Below are 19794 nucleotides of genomic sequence, written 5' to 3' on the forward strand. Positions count from 1 at the left end.
TCAGTAGGCAATATGTCATTGACTGTTCCTACAATACTTGTTGTGGTGGTGGTGGCTCCACTGTTCAAGCTCTGAGTTAGCTGAACCAGTATTAATTTCGTAGAAATCCACAGGTTCTGTTAATAAGTGACAATTTTAGGTAAAGACTGGATGAACCAGCCCCTTCAGCCTCCTTTCTGGAATTTGAATAGCATACACAAATGTAGGAGCTCCAGGTGCAGAGAATTCTGCCCACTGTGTGTTAAATGCATCTACAATTCTCCTTTACATTCCAAATGCAGACCAGTGCATAGCAGATATTGACTGTAAAGTAGAATGACTTTTTAATGTCAGAAAGTAGCATGCCTTCTATGACAAGTGGATGGGATGCACAAAGGAGATACGGGATATGTAAAAGGGCATCGGTAGTGTTTGTCTATCCTTTGCACTGTTTTTGTCATGTGACCTGGACAAACAGTGACACTGAGTACAACTTGTACAAGCAACAAGGTATGTTCTTATTTGAGGTTATTTAACTGAGTACTACAGAGAAAATTCTTGTGAATAACTAGAATTAGAAAAAAGGAGTGAAGGGAGATTTGCAAATAGCTAGAAGTACACTTGCCCTGACCTTTCATGGTGGTGTTGCAGGCTGGTGCCACCTGCCTGTCGCAATCTGATGACAGGGCTCCCTTTTGGTGGCAGCCACCAGCCATCAAAGGCTTGCAGGCTACCTTGATGGCCCAGGCTGTAGATACTAGCTTCCCTGAAGATTGGCCTATTGCAAGCAGGCTTAGGGACTGGCCAACTGAGCTCACAGGCTTGGCTTGGGTCCATTCCAGGGGTATATAAGAAGGTCCACCAACCCTGACCTCATCCACTCTTGTAAGATCTCCCACTCTCCCTGCCTTGTATTTCTGCTTTGACCTTGCTATGAGCATCCTTGGTCACCAGGGATGGAATTTCCCACCTGGCAAATTGACTCCCGCCTTGTGGGTTTGCCTGTCTTACAGCAATCAACACAATTTTGGCAGAACAACAACAACAACAACAACAACAACAACAATATTTCTTTATACCCCACCCATCTGGCTGGGTTTCCCCAGCCACTCTGGGTCACTCCCAACATCATATTAAAAATACATTTAAACATCAGTCATTAAAAACTTCCCTAAACAGGGCTGCCTTCAGATGTCTTCTAAAAGTCAGATAGTTGTTTATTTCCTTGACATCTGATGGGAGGGCGTTCCACAGGGTGGGCGCCACTACCGAGAAGGCCCTCTGCCTGGTTCCCTGTAACCTCACTCCTCACAGGGAGGGAACTGCCAGAAGGCCCTCGGCGCTGGATCTCAGTGTCTGGGCTGAATGATGGGGGTGGAGATGCTCCTTCAGGTATATGGGGCCAAGGCTGTTTAGGGCTTTAAAGGTCAGCACCAACACTTTGAATTGTGCTTGGAAATGTACTGGGAGTCAATGAAGATCTTTCAAGACTGGTGTTATGTGGTCTCGGTAGCCACTGCCAGTCAGCACCAACACTTTGAATTGTGCTCGGAAATGTACTGGGAGTCAATGAAGGTCTTTCAAGACAGGTATTATGTGGTCTCAGTGGCCACTCCCAGTTACCAGTCTAGCTGCCGCATTCTGGATTAGTTGTAGTTTCCGGGTCACCTTCAAAGGTAGCCCCATGTAGAGTGCATTGCAGTAGTCCAAGCAGGTTTAGGCATTGGTAAGCCTTTGTCTTGGAGGAGAGGTTGTAGCATCTGCCTGCCCATCCAAAGGAAAAAAAGGGTAAAGGTAAAGGACCCCGGACAGTTAAGTCCAGTTGCAGATGACTCTGGAGTTGCGGCACCCATCTTGCTTTACAGGCCGAGGGAGCTGGCGTTTGTCCACAGGTTTTTCTGGGTCATGTGGCCAGCATGACTAAGCCGCTTCTCGCGAAACCAGAGCAGTGCACGGAAATGCCATTTACCTTCCTGCTGGAGCGGAACCTATTTATCTACTTGCACTTTTTTAGCATGCTTTTGAACTGTTAGGTTGGCAGGAGCTGGGACCGAGCAACAGGAGCTCACCCCATCGCAGGGATTCAAACTGCCAACCTTCTGATTAGCAAGCCCAAGAGGCTCAGTGGTTTAGACCACAGCACCACCCGCATCCCTCTCAAAGGAAAAAGGGGTATCCTATTAAAGACATCTGGAAGGAGATGCTTCTGTCCAGATCCCCAGGTGGGAGTTAGGCACCAATCTATTCCTTTACTGAACAGCCCATTGCATGCTTGCAGCTGATCAGGTGGAACCAAGGTCCTCTGCCGCCTTATAAGCAAGTGATCAGCAGACAAACAGATTGAGGCTGCATGTTATTAGACAGGGATTTTGCTCCAGGCTACACAAGCATACTGTTAGATCAAAACCAGGGAGTGTATCATATCCATATTTCCTGATCGATTCCCACATAATAATTTCTGTAGCAATAGCAGATTTTACTAGTTATTATTTCCACCAGCCATTCCTGATTTTCAGTGTTTGTGAACAACATAGTTGGCATGCTATTATCTGGCAAGGACTTCTACTTAAAACAGCAAACATTTCTTGGACTAGAATCAGACAGTTTCTCCATCCTTAGCAGTCAGATACTTTCCAATCAAAAGCTGCTTTGCAGCTGGATTTTTTCAAGCTATGTTGATGGTAGATTGCATTTTGATGCTGAGGGACTATTTCTCTATCTTCCAGTGGTCAAGAAAAAACAAATATGAAAATGCTGCTTAAATAGGGTCCTTTGACAGTAATTGTGAATGCACTTCGCTGTCAAGGTGCTATTTAGTGGTTATCATATAGTATCACAGTTCCAGTGGAGAGACAAGTCGTGCTGTTCTAATTACTGGTTTTGATAGGACAAGTAAATTTTCATCTGCCAGTTAAATTATTATTATGTATCAGTTCAGAGACTCACAGTGCCATTCCAACTATGTTTGCTCAGAAGTATAACCCCCACATTTCAGTGGAATTTTCTTCTGCATAAGCATGCTTGGTAGCTGGGACTAAATTGAGCAATAATTTAAAAATTAGTAACATTCTTCACATTAGTAACAAGCAGGAATGCCTGCTTTTTACACACACAGTATAAACTCTGAAATCAGCTAACTGAATTGCAGTACCCCCAGAGTCTTGTGCCTATGGGGGCATTTGGATTTTCAGCTAAGTCTCACGAGTGTGACAACAAAATGGCTGCTGTGGACCCAAAGGAGGGGAAATGTGCATGCCAGCTCAGTTTTCCACAGAAGGGGGGAAAGTAAGGAAAAGGTTTCCACCTCCCACTCTTGGCAAGAGCTTTGTAGGTACCATGAGAGGCCTCAGCACACACATACACAACTTGGGGGGGGGGGTTAGTGCTATTGGATATAGCTGTAGGAATACATGCAATCCAATAAGTGTCCATTTACTTTTTCCAGTCCCAGCTGCTAGATTCACTACACGCCATTTTGAGAGAACCTGCTCTTTGTTGAGCCACAGGCATTCCAGTGAAGGCTTTTGCATCAATGGAAGATAGCCTGCTGCTGCCCCAAGGAGTTCATAATGGAACTCACTGGTGACTCCATTTATATTCACAAAACATATACACAACCGCTGTCATTGCTGTGTATGAGGCCAAATTATAATCCACCTTTTGCATTGCTTATTCTCTGGCATCATGCGCTCATTGTGTCTGTGCATCTAACACACCTTTGTGCATACTGAAGTGCTAGAAGCTGGATAAAGAGCCGGATTCTGTACAAGATTCCAGGTCCTGCTTTGTTCACATGAGGTTTTGTTTTTAGCCCCTCCATGACAGTCCAGGAAATGGCCACAAAAGTTTGTGAAACTTGACCTTTCTGAAACACATTTTTTGATTAGCACTCTGTATTGGATTGTATGGAACCCCTGGGGAATAGACAGCTAGGCCCAAATTAAAATGGGTTCCAATATCTGTGGTAAGTTGAGCAAAAGACATTGCAATTGGCTTTGCTGGATACAAGCACAAGTAAGCTTGCAGACATAGATTAGATGCCCGCATTCCGAGAGCCTATATGTAATTTCAAGCAGACAGATTTCACATTCCTCCTCTCAGTTTTGTTGTCTTGGGGTGCAGAAGTTGTGGGGTTGTGGGGAACCAGTATCTTAGCATGAGGAAAGCTGGTGTGGTTCAGTCATCTTGAGGGCTGTCCTACCTGCCTGTCTGACTGTTTGCTTATATGCTAAGATACACACTGTTAAAGCAAATGGCCCATGAGCAGATTAAAGGTAAAGGGGCCCCTGACCTTCAGGTCCAGTCATGGCCGACTCTGGGGTTGCGGCGTTCATCTCGCTTTATTGGCAAAGGGAACCAGCGTACAGCTTCCGGGTCATGTGGCCAGCATGACTAAGCCGCTTCTGGCTAACCAGAGCAGCACACGGGAACACCGTTTACCTTCCCACTTAGCAGTGAGGGAAAAGCTGGGGAAATTAATTCTCAAGTCTATATGATGATGAAAACCCTGTGTATTCCTCTGGAGCCAGTTGCCACAGACTTCAAATGCAGTGAATAAAGTTACTCAGAACAGCATCTCATATGTTGTGACCCCCCTGCAATCCCCCATCATTTAACCTCCTATTAGAAATATTTCCGATCTAAAATGGGCAGGGCAGGGGCTAAGGAGTAAGAGAAGGTGTTGCAAGAATACTTAAAGAAGGATTTCTCTAACAATCAAATGGTAGCCTTGATTTTGCTGACTCCTAGGTATTGCTGGTGAAGTTTCTGATGTGTTTATGTGAAGTGGCTGCTCTAAGTAAAAGCTTTGTGGCACACATTTCAGCCACTGCTTTCCACAGGATGGCGGAGTTTTACTTTCAGGAAGAGACCTGTGTGCCCTGAGACCATAACAAATCAAAGCAACCTCTTCCAGTCATTGCCATAAACATTTATTTTTAGGAGCTGAACAACAGCTCTGCAGTGTACTCCAGACCATCACTTATGGAAAAGGAAGGCATTTTATATATTACAAGTTCATGTCTCAGTTTTCAAAACCCTGACCTTACTCATGCTTAGCAAAATATTTCAAATAAGAGTTGAGCTATTGTGACCCATTAGGTAAGAGATCTGGGTTTGTATCTGGGACACTAGAGTTCATCAAATACCAAGTACCTGCTGTGTGGTCTTTGGCAAATCACACTCTCTACCTTGGTTCCCCGTCTATAAAATGGGAACAACAATAATTCATCTCACAAGATTGTCATGTAGGCAAAATACAATCAAAGTTGCAAAGCATTTTACAAATCAAAGTCAGAATTAGGTGAGTGTTGGATGCATAGGGTCCATGTTTTTCCACCTAGCAATATACTTTGTAACTTTCTCAGTGCTGCAGAAATTGTGAATCAACCCCTAGAGGCATCCAGTCAGCAGCTGTGTTTTCTCTGATTTTCTGCTACTGCTGAGCTCTCCTTCTGCTTCTGTTCTTAAGCATTCATGTTCTCTGAGAAAATGACATCACTTCTGTTTCGTGTAGGCCCTAAAGTAGCATATTTAAGTCTTTGCTTATCCATTTAATATTGGCAATCTGACTTCTCTTTTAATTGTCAGGTGTTCCCTTCTCTTTGGTTCTACACTGGATTCACATGCACAAATGAATAGTATTTTGAAATGCTTAAAATTAACATTTGATCACAAAATGCCAGTACTTCCAAGCACTTAGGAAAAACTGTGGTGGCTTAGCAATCAATTTGGATTAAAACATGAATAAAAGTTACCTGAGTTGAACATTAGACATTTCTAATTTTTATAGTAAAGAATCATGAATAAAATCACTGTTTCTTATTTGTATCTATAATTATAAAGGCTGGCATCCTTTTTTTTTTTAGTCACTTATACTTAGAGAAGGATGAAATTCAGCTGTGATTGCTTCATAATATATGCCAAGCATTATGTACAAAATGATGTTGTGTCTTTCTAAGCCAAGTCAAATATTAGCTTAGTCCCTCAGTAAGGAGTCCTGGAGTGTCTCATAACATTACTCTATTACCTTAATAACATAATGTGGAATTGATTGTCTCTATGCAGTATAGAAGATCAATGTGGTAAGTGGTACTACATGTTATTATCGCTGAAAAGAGGATTATATAGATTTTGCTACCTTATTTTTTCAGTTACTCGATGCTACAAGGTAGATGTTTATTTTTATTTTATTTACAATTATTTCTATGCCACCTCCCAAGGCATGTCACATTAAAACATTATCTTCACAATCACAAAACTCAATAGTACAACCAAAATACATGTCTAAGCAAAAGCCCCAATGAGTGCAGTAGGGCTTCCTCCCAAGTAAATGGGTATAGGACGGCAGCCTAAAATAGTTATCTGAGCAAGCTTAGCAAATCAGACAGAACATTGTTAAACAGGGACAACAACAACAACAGTTCAAAGCATTAAAATAAATGGATCTGAGTTGTTTGCCTCATCATCTCTAAATTTTATTTGTAAATTGTGGAGCTGATTATTGTGCTTTAGATGCTATAGTACATTGCACATAAATAGATATAGATTTCTATACTGTTACATACTGTATGCATAAAGTATTATGTAAAAGGACCGAGCTTCATTCAGTTATTTACAGGGAATCGACATGGAAGATTTTCAGTCTGAATCATCACTGCTGAAGTAGGAACTGTCACAATATTCTGCTGTGTAAAGGAACTTGTGAACAGTAGGGTTCATCCTGGGGATCCAGTGACGAGGCACCAAATATGTTGAAAGGTTGAACAAATCAACAAACACTTTGTATCGGTCGCTGCCAAGGAAAAAGAAATGCATTCATATTTTTAAATATTCCATATTATTTTCTAGTTCTGTATGTCACGATGGAGTGTGCTTTTGACATAGATAGTCCTGTTATCAGGAGTTTTCATGTTGTACCAGCCTCCAACACTAATGCTTGAGGGCTGGGTGTCATCAGCTAAGGCTTGAGGGGGTAAGCTGGATAGAAAGTGGTGAACTAGGGCCGTGACAGTGCTATGATCTTATGCTACGAATTCTGCAGTGCCAACAACATGGCTCCTGTAGTGGTGGGTCCCCTTTAAAGTCCGCTGTGGCCTGATTCAGGTAGCTGCATGGATTGCAGTATGAAATGTAACCAGATGAACTTATGATAAACCAGAGGAAAATTAGGGTAATTTTGACCGCAAGAGCAAGCACACCAGTGTAGCTACTTGTGGACAACATCTTTATGTAGCCACATTTTTCACATTCCTGCATTCATAGCTGGCAGGGAACATCCTTGTCCTAGCTTATAGCAGCCTTCCCCAATCCAGCACCTTCCAGATATTTTGGATCACATCCTCACAAGTGTTGACTGGGGCAGGTGAGAGTTGCGCTCCAAGTGATGTGGAAGGTACCAGATTTTACAAGACTGGTTTATAGCAATGACTTTACTACACTAATTAAAGATACCTTTGTTGGTCCTGAACCTGCTACCAGTCACTTTCACTGGGTGGGGGGGAAATTCTAGTGTTTTGAAATAGGGAAATAAGCTTATTTCTCCATCTTTACTCTCCCTGTAAACTGTTAAAATCATATTTGTTAGTAGCAGTGTCATTTTATTTTATGTATTTAAAAGAAAACCCTCAGACACAAATTTTGAAACAGTGTTAAAGCAAATATGTTCTATGTTAAAAGAATGGCTCTCTTCTTTCTTTTTTCATATCATCATCGTTTTTGGACTTGTCCTTGTGCGTTGCCTTTTATGAAAGATGAGTATAAAGTGGAACTCTATTTCCTATAGACTCACCTCACAGTTGAGCGTAAATATTGATACCCTGAGGATCCTCCAGTCCCAGCCTTGCTGCCAATCATTCGGTGCACCATACACACATGGTTATCTAAATAGATGAACTTTTTTTTTAGTGCGTATCTCATTAAAAAGGCTATCCTATTACAAGTGGAATAGTCCTTTAAAAAGTGATATAATGGATAGCTTGGCTTCTCTGTATTGCAAATTTGAGTGTCTTTATATTAACATATTTTCCCCAACTATATAATTAAACAATATCGGCACAGATCATGCTTTGCAATACCTGCCTATTCAGAGGTAAGTCCCACGGAGGTAAGCGGGTATAGGATTGCATCTTTAGAGTTTTTAAAGTGTCTTGTCTAAGGCAGTTCAGTATCATATTGCAGATGAGGCTGAAACTGAATGGCCTGCTGAATGTGATTTCACAGGAAAGGCAAGATTTGAATTGGGAGACTTCCTGATGTGGAGCTCAATGTTTTGCCACTGTGCATCTAGTTATAAGGCAATTTTATTCAGTTAACTAGTTCAGGTAAAAAAGAAGAAGAAGATAGGGGTGAATATTTTTTCTAATAGACAAGGTAGATCTAATAGAAAGGATAGATCCCCAAATACCAAGTAGAAAACTGCAGATATGTACCTACTGAGAGACAAAGGGTTTGTCTGCAGTATTTGTTCACCATGAGTCAGTGGTACACATATTTCAGGAATCTGTAATGCATCTTTGCTCTCAATCCTATCACGCCACAACAGTGTTAGTTTGTGGTCTGTGTGCAAAGCTGCCAGGTGTCATCCACATGTCACAGCAGGGAGTAGGTAGTTATGTGATTTCCCATGTTTTGCAGGACAAGCATGAATGAATTAGCCACACATTTCATCAGTCAGTTCTCTGTACAACCTCTTGGGGTTTCAGTACTGTTATAGTAGCAATGTGCGTTAACAATCTGGGGGGATGCAGGGGGACGCATACCCCTAAACATTTTGTGAATCTTTGTACTTTTGTCCATTTACTATATATATTTTTACCGATTTGAACTATAAAATGGTGATTTTCTTGAGTCAGAATGAGAGTGCCCCTAAACATTTTTTTAGAAAACAAGCACTGTCCGTTAGTGTGTTGTGGCAGTCATAGCACAGGAGAGGAAACTTACATCTCCATTTAGTCATCAGCACATCAATATCCATCAGAGAAGTGAGGATCTGAAAAGGAACCTGAAAACGAGGCTCCTCTCTTAAGGAGGTGGGGAGGACAAAGGAAAAACTCATCAATGTACTAAAATTATCATTTTTTTTACTGTATGCATCAGAGGAAAAGGCACATTGGTAAATACATGCTATGCTATATTTTATACTAAACTTTGCAAAAGTAGTTTAATGGCCTGCTATGGTTGAAATGTTCCCATTTCAAAAACAGCAGTAAATTGATAACAAAGATAACATTCGTAATTGGCGTCTCACAAGATTATATGGTTCCTGCTTCTATTCTTTCTACTGACATATATATGAGTTAAGAGGAGCTGGAGAGGGGAGTTTCATGCTGATGGTTCTGTAAGCGTAAAGGCACAATTGTTTATTGACTGTAGATCACGTGGCATTCAGCAGCTAAATTATAACCAGCTTCCAGATAGAAAGATGGGCAGTGCATTCCTGTGCATGTTTTCTGAGAAGTAAATCCCACTGTGTTCAGTGGGGTTTACTCCCTAGGAAGTATACTTAGGGCACAGTTCTATGATCCCTTGGAGGATGTTTGAAAAGGCAGACTTGCCACTTCCACACCCCAGCTTTAAGAACGCTTAGCCTTACACTTTATTTGCCAATAGTAATTGAAACATAATGTGAAATCCTAGAATGTTTCATTCTGTAATCCAAGCCCCTTCCCAACCTTCTACAATTCACCCAGGCAAAGTCTGCAGGGGGCATCTACTTGCAAAAATCCAAATACAGTCGTACCTTGGTTGTCGAACACCTTGTGGCTTGAACGTTTTGGCTCCTGAACGCTGCAAACCCTGAAGTGAGTGTTCTGGTTTTCAAACGTTCTTTGGAACCCGAACATCTGATGCGGCTTCCAGTTGAGTGCAAGAAGCTACTGCAGCCAATCGGAAGCTGTGCCTTAGTTTTCAAATGTTTTCAGAAGTTGAATGGACTTCCAGAATAGATTTTGTTTGAGAACCAAGCTACGGCTGTACTAAGAATATTTCACTCTCAAAACCAGCAACCACACTTGGGAAAGACAGCAGGAAAGTGGTTTTTTAAAAAAAGTTTGAATAAAAAAACACGCTCTGAGGAAGAAAACAAGATTGCTAGTGGGAGAGATTTTACGGGGATGAGTCACCCTTTAAGAGAGAGATTTTACAGGGATGAGTCACCCTTTAATGTACCTGTAGAAGTAGATCATTAGAGCTCCTTTCATTGCTTTGTAAGACAGCCGTCTTTCACCTGCAAATTGTAATGCATGTTAAATAATATATCAGTTTTATTACAGCTTAGTTCCATCTGGTATGCTAGAAACTGGCAGTTCACATCTGCACACTCTAATGAGCCCACCTACCTTTACTAAGGAGATGTTCGTGGCGTTTTTCATCAAACAATGAAATGAGCACTTCTTTTTGTTTCTGAAGTTCTGCCAGTTGATCTTCTTTTTCCTCCAAGTCTTGTTTGGCCTTTTGAAATCACATCAATTATTTATTTTAAAAACATACTAAAAGCTTCACTTTTTTGTTGATTTGCATAAAATGGAATATGTCCTAAGTTCCAAAATTTTTCTTAAGAACTCAGTTAGCTGACCCAAGATGCACTCAATGTCATCCAATCAGTCTCAGCTTTCTTCATGAACTCTCATTCTCAGTCTTCCTCATCCTCGTGAATAGGGAACAAAACCTGCTAATTCTTCCATTAACTTATTCACAATTTTTTTTCATACATGAATATTAAATCTCTGTTTACCATCCCATGGGGCAACATGGGAATTAGACTTCTGATAACAAGTTCAGTGACTGGATTTGAGAGAGCCTCAACTATTATGAGAGAACAAAACTGTCATGGCTCCTAATTACCACTCAATGGACTTTGGGAACTGAAGTTCTTTGAAGGGGTTAAGGAACCCTAAGAAAGTACTCCTGCTACTGACACAATTGCCCACAGAACCTTTGTAGGAAATATATCCCTTATTCCAAATCACTGAATTGGCAATGAGCACACACACACACACACACACACACACGTATATGTGTATGTGTATGTGTGTGTCTATATATATCCACAAAGTAATACCTTTGTGTGTGCATCACTACATGATCCACATGATAATACAATCATAAATGATTCCTTATAGCGTGTGTGATTTTCAGCTATGTTAGAACCACATATTCTCACATAGAAAAAAATGGATCACACAGGCATGCTTAGATTTCCCTTCCTCCAAAATGCATGGAGAATTGTTCATACAGATGGGCTCCCTCGTGGAACTGCACCCAGGAAGTTCTCTTGCAACATACAGGCATGGATGGATCTGTGACAAATTATGTTTACCTGCACCATTGCAAATTCTTCTTCCAGTCCCTTCAGTACATTCACTTCAAATTTCCCCCAGAAATTAAATCCTTCTGGTTCAAGTCCTGGCGTTCTCTCCAACCATGCCTTGCAAAATGAAATAGATTCACTATTATGTAGGTTACATAGCCTGTACTGGTAATATTTGATATTTTAGTATGTGAAGTGGCAGTGACGATCTTAAGAAAGACTTATGGAAATGTGTGGGCTTAAAAATAGCACAATGTTTATATTTGAATGTAGCAGTTCCTATTGGGATAGGGACTGCTTTATTGATACCGCCCCCCCCCCCAGCAAACTCTTACTTCCACTAGCTGCAATAGAGTTGGCTCCTGTTCAGATTTAAGCAATAATTCGTTCTCTTTTCCCTTGAAGTTATCTCGATAATGTCTTCTGTTATATGGGACTCTCAGACTTTGAGGGACACCAATCTTGTTCTCCAGCAGTCGAAACTGTAAGCTTTGAAATCCTGAAGCTGGACTCAAATAATCTCTTTGGGGATAGATTTAAAAAAAATACAATTGAGAATAGATTGTAAAAACACATTTTCATTTTACCTGTAAGCCACCTTGAGTCCATCAGGGGGAATGGCAGGGTATAGATAAATCTAGTAGAAGTAGTAGTAGTAATATACAAATAGTGTTAATAGACACTTTTTAGCAACCCAGTCCCACAGTCCAAATGTATTTTTATGTTTGATTTCAAATTTATTAAAAACAATGAGATATTCAATACAGGAAGCTTCCATCAGCATTTTAGTGCAAATTTCTCCTAATTATACGTATTTTCATGTAATTTTGCCTAACATTCACATTTTTACAAAGCAAGTTGGCCTAATATAACACATTTTTGTATTCCCCCCCCCCTAATATGTGCTTTTATATGAACACCGTACCAAAGTATATGAATTTTGTCCATAGCTGTCAAGTGTCCCTTATTTGAAGGGACAGTCCCTTATTCCAGCGCCATGTCCCGCTGCTGTCCCTTATTGATGGATGTCCCTTAAATGTCCCTTAAATGATGTCCCTTAAATTTCAAAGGAAGCAGCTCCTCTCCCTGCCGGCCAGGGAGAAGGGAGGCTCCATCTGTGTTGCATGGCTATGTTGCTCACCCAATAAGAAGTCTAAGAACGACTGGGGGGTGGAGCTTGCATGCCTTGTGTGTGGCTGGTTAATGCAAGCTGAGGGGGTTTTTGAATGCTGGACACCATTTTGTTGCACGTGCTGCTGCAAACTTTGCAGTGCAAAGCCAGGCCGGGGAGCCATCTTAAGTTGAGGCTGCATAGGCCTTGTGGTGCATGTGATTCAGTTGAACCTCTGGTTACAAAGTTGGTTGGACAGTGTTCTCGAAGCTACTAGCATGAGTTTGACCAGACTGCAGGAGGACAGGAAGACAGGAGTGCCTGGAACAGGTGAGGATGCAGGTTCCTTATTTTGGCTGCTGGTCCCTTATTTTCAAGGCTGCTGGTCCCTTATTTTCAAATCTGTAAGTTGACAGCTATGATTTTGTCTGCAAAATGGCACTGCAAAATTCTGAGAAGTGCAAATTTCAAAGGATGGCTGTGTTTCAGTTCACATATTGTTTTGGAAAGTGCAAACTAAGGAAGTTTTCCTCTAAATGCAAACAGAATCAAATTTCTATCTCATTGCTACTTCCTGATCAGGATTGCCCCCTTCCAAAAACCTGTAATTAAGGGAGGAAATTGCAACTCAAAACAGAGTTGCCTGCTACATACCAAGTGAATTTCAAGTTTGGCACTGAGCATAAGTACATGAAATTATTGCACATTTGTCTCTTGATTACCCCGCACTTCTCTTCCTTTTGTCAGCTGTTTACTCTGTGTTGGATTTTAAATTATAAGTTTCTGGTGCAGAGGCCTGCCTTCTTGTGCTTCATAAAGTGCCTCAGACAGTGATGGTACAACGATGGAATTTGCTCCCACAAGAGGTAGTGATGGCCACCCACTTGGATGGTTTTAAAAGAGGATTAGATAAATTCATGGAACATAAGGCTATTCATGGCTGCTTTTCGAAGCAGTATGCCTCTTCATACAAGTTGCTGGGAACCACATGGGCCATATGGCCGTGTGAGAACAGACTGCTGGAGTTGATAAGCCCTTGGCTTTATCCAGCAGGTCTCCAATGTTCATAATGGAGTGTTGTCCAGCTTCTTAGCTAAATCCCAAAGTATAACCACTTATCTGTTGGCAGTGTGAACATTAAAATAATTGATTGCTTCCCTTGAGCTATGAGACAGGCGACCTAGGTTTGCCATATTTTGAAGAGAGAGGGAAAAAAAAGAGGGCACATTTGCCAACTTCTACTTTTAGCTATGGATCGCTATCACAACTCTACCCATGAAAAATAGTACAAGTTCAGGAAAAAGAGGACATATGGCAACCCTATGAGATGTTCGATTACTTGTGAACACAGCTAAGCATGAGAAATCAAATAATCAAATACAGTGTTTACCTGAAATCAAAGAAGTCCAGGGCAGTCATTGTTTCTAGAACAGAAAATTGTTCCACAAGTAGTTTAAGGATCATTGTTATCCTGTTCATTCGAGTGACGACCTTAAGCATGTTTCTCTCATCTCTCACCTTAGTAGAAAAAGACATCATTATCATGACTCAACTGGCAAGGGACAGCAGGGCCTCTAGTCTATAGGTTATTCTAATTAGGACTGTGTCACTCGGATATGTTTTAATCACCTGAGTCTTAATTTGAATGATAGCCCAATCAATTGAATCTGCATATGAGGAAACAAAACAATTGTTCTTAAGGGGGGGGGGTTGCACACTTTCATTTTGTTTAGATGATGCATGAATGTGTCACCCTAAGGATCATCATAAACTCTGTTTGGGGTTTCTCTGTTTGCCCTGCACTTCCCACTGGCAAAGCCCTACTGCTGTCCATGCTTTTGGGAAGATACAGGCAGACAAACAAATGCATGTAAACTGTCTTTGTGAACAGGAACCTTAGGGCTTCAACTGATGGAGCCTCTACATGTTTCCAGGCTGTCCTCCCAAATAAATACACAGATATAACTGGGGAAGGAGCAAGAGTGGTGAGAGCCTTTTCTCCTTCCTCCCATGAATAGGTCTTTAGAATAAGATGCCTGAACAGGGGTTGAATTTAAAATATTCAGTGATTATTTGGTGAAAAATAGAAATAAGACGGGTTTTTCATTAGATATCTTATATCTCTCTTACTTACGTGACCATTTTGAAAAATCACTCGAACTGAATCCAGTTCCCACAGAATCTGCTTGAACCACAGTTCATAAGCTGAAATAAAAAGGCACTGTTTTTGGTTTCGCTTCTTTGGGACATTGACAATGAGTTAAGCTGAAATATCAGAGGTTGGTCATCACCATATCTATTATGAAATTGTCATATGGAAAAGTTGCTATCATTACTTAAAGGTAGAATCCGTAAATAAAATGCTTATACATACTGACTCCAGTTTTTTCTGGCCTCAAGTATCCTTCTTAGTTGTCTTATCTGGCCCCTCTCTGCCCTTCCACTTCAATTACTTTTGCAGCCATAAGGCAGTTTAACAGGATGGCCTCCGGGTAGTTAGCAAAAGGCCCCTGAATCGGCCCTCATATGCGTCTAGTGTAAAATATGTGTGTCTGATTTCTACAGCATATATATTTCACTGAATGTATAGGCCAGCAGTTTTTTAAAAACATCAACCAACCAAGCAGCTTTTCTTGATACTCATATAAAATAGTTTGGTACCAAGAAGAAGAAGAAGAAGAAGAAGAAGAAGAGTTTGGATTTGATATCCCGCTTTATCACTACCTGAAGGAGTCTCAAAGCAGCTAACATTCTCCTTTCCTTTTCTCCCCCACAACAAACACTCTGTGAGGTGAGTGGGGCTGAGAGACTTCAGAGAAGTGTGACTGGCCCAAGGTCACCCAGCAGCTGCATGTGGAGGAACGGAGACGCGAACCTGGTTCCCCAGATTACGAGACTACTGCTCTTAACCACTATACCACACTACACCACACCACAAGACATCTAGGAAATTCTCCCCCAAACTGAATCATGCTCCACCACATCTTTCCCATCAAAATTTAAAAATGGGGCAAGGTATCTGAGGAATGGATAATAGATGTACATGTGCTCTCACTGTATTCATGTATTATTATTCTTCATTCATAACTCTGACCAATATGATAAATATGACAATAATTTCATCATCAGATAGTCCAGTGGGGCTGCCTGAACAGCATTTGCTAGGCTCCATTTCTTCTGAAAGGTTACCTTGATGGGTCACAATAAACAGATGCTCATCGTGGATTTTGTTCCCCTTCTTTTCACTCTGAAGCTCCTGAGCATTCAGTATTTTGTCCAGCTTTAAAAGTAAGACATTGAAATAGTATAATTAATTCACACAAAACTTTTCTTGGTTTGGCTTTAAAAAAATATTGAACAATCAACATGAAAAACTTTTAAGTTCAGAACTGTGTTGAAGCTTCACAGATTCCCCCCTCCCCCACCGCTGCCCCCCCAAATAAGAGTAATATCCAGATGAGTCATACTCATTGGTTTGGTTTGGGGGATAAATTTGATTCAGTTTGCGTTTAAAGCTGAATCTAGCAAATTTGCACTTTCCAAAACAATATGATAACCAAAGGGCAGCCATCCTTTGCAATTCATACATATCCGAATTTTGTGAAGCAGTTCTCCAACCAAAGAATGTTTGCAAAAATGCACGTATTACGGTAAAGTGTGCATAAAATGAATCTATTAGTGAAAGTAACATACAAAAATGCAATTTAAGGAGAAACCACTTCCCAAAATGTGTGCATTAGTCAAAACTGCATTCACAAATATGTGTGTTAATAATTCTGGGATCTGTACTTCATTAAGGGTGCTGAGAATTGGTAGGAGACCCCTATTCTGTTCACAGACCTACAATTTTCAGAGTTCTCTGTGAGGAAGGATGGACTGTTAAACCACTCTGAGCACTGTAACTCCATGAGGGAGAACAGAGGTCTCCTAACAACTCTCAGCACCCTTAGGAAACTCCCAGAATTATTTGGGCAAAGCCGTAACTATTTAAAGTGGTATCAGAGCACATGTGTCAGAAACTAGAAGGAACTGAAAAACAACATTAATTGTTTTGCTATTGTAGCTTTCATAGTTTTTTTTTTTTTGTTCTTGTCTGAGATGTCATTCCCAAAAGCTGTTTTGATTCAGTACTGTCCATTACAGTCTATACTGAATAACAGCAGCTCTCCAGGGTCTTATTTCCTCAGCCCTGCCTGCAAATGCTACTGAGTTAATGTTTTCATAGGGCTTTGTTTTGTAAGCCATCTTTAAGCACTTGTCAAAAGGTTGCTCTTAAACCCTGCAAATAAATGAGAAGAAGGACAATTGTTTGAATTATCTGTTGATACCGTTGTCTTGCAGCTGTCTACCTAGGCCTGGCCGGTCACTCTTTAATAGAAAGGAGAAATGGTCACAAATATGCCCTAGGTCATATGAAGTTGAAGAAAACTGAGCCACTGGTCCATTTAACATGGTATTATCACTCTGACTGGCAAGTGCTTGCCAGAGTCTCAGGAAAAGGGCATTTCCATCACCTCATCCTTTTAACTGGAGATGCTGGAAATTGAACAGGGGAACCTTTCACATGTAACACTAACACTAAGCAATGCCCCTTGGAAGAGAAATGTTATAAATATCAACAAGCCCATAAGTGAGCACTTTAAGCTTGGGGAAAAGTCCATTTCTCATCAATGAGACAGGAATTGGGAGGGGGGCACTAAACAGATAAGATTAACATCAAGGTATTCAGAAAACCCTGTCCCTAATCATTGTCTGTGGTAGCCAGGCATACAGACACATAAATTTGCCCCATGATGACTTATTGTCAGGCAGGATTAGTGGCCTATGCAGGCTTTTGTAATGTAGTGTAAAATCATCATCTGACTTCTGCCAAATAAAGCATCTCAGCTGACACAGAGTAACAGAACTGCTAGTACTAACAACACCTTCAAATCTTAAAAACCATTTTCTATATTCAGATCCCCCTCTCAAAAACAAAACAAAAAGTGAAATAGAGTTAAACTTTTAGAAAGCATAGCTTAGTGAAAACCATTATAATTTTAAAACTTTTTATTATCTATTATTATAGCTGCATTTGCAATAGTTTCTTGGCAATTGTTATCATTCTTATTAATTTTTTAAAATTTTCGCACTGCAATTTGTTTGTTTGTTTGCAAAGGGCATTCTGATCACCCCCCCCCCAGCAAAATTCACAGAAATTTAGAAATGCCTGAGGGAAACAATTTTCCGAACCCAAAGTTAGAATACATAAAGGCTGCAATCCTATACCCACCGATGTGGAAGTAAGGGCTTATCAACACCTCCGTTTGCTTTGCAACTTCCCCCCTGGGAATCCAAATTTTTAACCCTGAATTAGCAGTTGTGTTTTCCATGGATTGCTGTTTGTTCTGATTTTGCCCCAAAGAGTGGGTTTTCCAGGGGGAAGTGGCGGGGTAAAGGCAAAATCGCTCAGACCCATGCCTCGAAAGCGTGGGTCAAGCGGGAAACAGTTCAGGCCCAAGCTTTTTTAGGCATGGGTCAAGCAGAAGTGTGGAAAAGCCCTAATTGCCAGTGAACTTGGTGGAACTTGCTTCTGAGTAGATACGTATATGAATGTGATGTTAAATACCTCACTATTATGAAGGATATATTAGCTACCCTAGAAGATGTGGGTAATTATTTTGCGTAGCCACAAATGTTCAGTATGTTTGCAATTGACTATTTGCAAAAGGTCCAGCTGTCATTGCTGAAGCTACGCCACTAAGTCACACTTACCTGCAGATAGTCTCCATAGATGAGGCCACCTTTGCTAGCTTTGTTCAGCCCTTCTTGTGATTTGTCGCCTTCCTCATCCTCCAGTGACAGCTTCTTAAAATTAAATCTAGGAATAAGCAACAGACATTCCTAATACCAGTAAAAGTGATATTGAGTGTATACAGTCTAAAGATCACTTACAGAAAGTATTCAATGTTAGCAAGAGTAACATAGTTCAGATCATTCAAATTTGCCTTAGAGTGATTACATATATTCATATTATATATACTAATGGAAGTGACCAAAGGATGCATACTTGTTCTGACATTATGACGGTTCACGTTTTTAACATAACTGATTCAGCAGCTCCATCTTTTCGTGTAAAAAGCAATATAAAATATGCCACATCAATTGCTAAGATCCCAAAAAGTAGCTTCTTGTGATTTGTTTAAAAAAATATACACTTTTAGAAGTTAATTATCTACCCATTAGGCAGTATTTTATTCTTTCTTTTTGTCCTCTTAAAGTTTGGTCATTCATAACATACCCTCCAATGTTCCTCAGAAAACAGGGACATTCTGTTCTGTGCCTATCTAAATTACTTCCTTATTCTTTAAAGAGAGAAATGTACTTACTGGTATTTGTTCTCCCAAAATGGACACCCACTCATGACTCCAGAATCTAATAACACACTGAGTCAGAATCACCTGGAGGTAAAATATATTGACATTTCCTAAATGCTAGCAGAACCGTTTTTGTGTAACCTGATCCCATGATTTAAGCCAATCCCCCTATTCAATAGCCATTCCTCTTGTCATTCAGCTACAATCATAGAGTATATCCTGAAACAAACTCCATGAAATATTTGTTTTGTCGACTGACCTTGGTTCAACCCAAAGAAGAACTGAAGAAATGGTCATAAAGGTCAAGGGGTCACAAGGAGCAACTTGTGCTGCAGTTGCAGCCAACTGATCATTTTCAGCCACGCACAAAGTTTGAAATCAAAGTTGAGTGAAATGACAGACAAACGGATCGGTGTCTTTTTCATGGAGTCAATAACATCCTTAATTGTTGAAAGAAGAATGCCATGTTTAAGAGTTCAAATTCTGAAAGCAATTCTGAAAAAAGAAACTAATGAAATGCATATTATGAAGGTAACAAGAAATACTTTCTAGCAATAACCCTATAATTAAGGCCATCAAACGTTCACATTTTAAATTAAAATGAAACGTTTTGAGGGCTTGTTAAGACTTGGGGGGGGGGGAGAGCTTAACTTTAAAAGAGCTTTGAACTTTCACAGTAAGTTTCCCAAGTCCTGGTTTTATTTGTTAAACATTGTTACTCAATTCCATCTAATCATTAACAGAGTACTGTTGAAGTAAGTGACAGTGTCTTCTCACTCTGCTTCTGTTGTATCTTTGGTATACAACATAGTCATATAAAAAAGGGAAAGATGAGTATAATCCCAATGATAGAACATTCCTTTTCTTAGTAACCTTATTTTAAAATAATCAGTTCTATATGAAACAATTATTCAAGAAAATAGAATACAGAATACCATTTGATGGGGGGGGGGGACAAAACATAAAATACTGTACTGGCCTGAATATAAGATGCACCTTTTTTCCAAATTCTGTCCGTGAACAGTTAAAGTGCAGCTTAT

General features: G+C 40.4%; 1 protein-coding gene and 1 long non-coding RNA gene across 3 annotated transcripts in view; one reads left to right on the forward strand and one right to left on the reverse strand.

The window, feature by feature from the left end:
- Positions 1 to 19794, forward strand: part of LOC309349509 — a 362599-nt gene that overhangs the window by 97186 nt on the left and 245619 nt on the right. The gene's annotated exons all lie outside the window — the stretch shown is intronic.
- On the reverse strand, positions 6150 to 19141 carry TDO2 (tryptophan 2,3-dioxygenase). Of its 2 annotated transcripts, none has more exons than XM_081875415.1 (12): positions 19014 to 19141; positions 18153 to 18258; positions 15588 to 15678; positions 14533 to 14603; positions 13789 to 13916; positions 11623 to 11809; positions 11297 to 11404; positions 10317 to 10428; positions 10147 to 10204; positions 8920 to 8999; positions 7769 to 7859; positions 6150 to 6772 (listed from the first exon to the last, which is right to left on the reverse strand). In XM_081875415.1, exons 1-12 carry the CDS (start codon positions 19049 to 19051, stop codon positions 6619 to 6621), a joined length of 1224 nt encoding a protein of 407 aa, XP_081731541.1. In that variant the 5' UTR covers positions 19052 to 19141; the 3' UTR covers positions 6150 to 6618. The 2 variants fall into 2 exon arrangements, with proteins under 2 accessions (XP_081731541.1, XP_081731542.1); XM_081875416.1 differs by lacking the exon at positions 19014 to 19141 and adding an exon at positions 18767 to 18902.

This window comes from Podarcis erhardii, assembly GCF_964252035.2.
Source record: "Podarcis erhardii genome assembly, chromosome: 9".
In the NCBI taxonomy this organism is placed as follows: Eukaryota; Metazoa; Chordata; class Lepidosauria; order Squamata; family Lacertidae; genus Podarcis; species Podarcis erhardii.

Bases quoted from the DNA above. Each gene is read 5' to 3' on its own strand.
- TDO2 (XM_081875415.1), bottom strand. From the start codon at position 19,051: ATGACCATTTCTTCAGTTCTTCTTTGGGTTGAACCAAG. The intron at 11,810-13,788 runs GTAAACACTGTA...CTATCCCCAAAG, and splicing joins CTGGACTTCTTTGATTTCAG to AGATTATTTGAGTCCAGCTT. The intron at 11,405-11,622 runs GTAAGAGTTTGC...TCATTTTGCAAG, and splicing joins CTCTATTGCAGCTAGTGGAA to GCATGGTTGGAGAGAACGCC.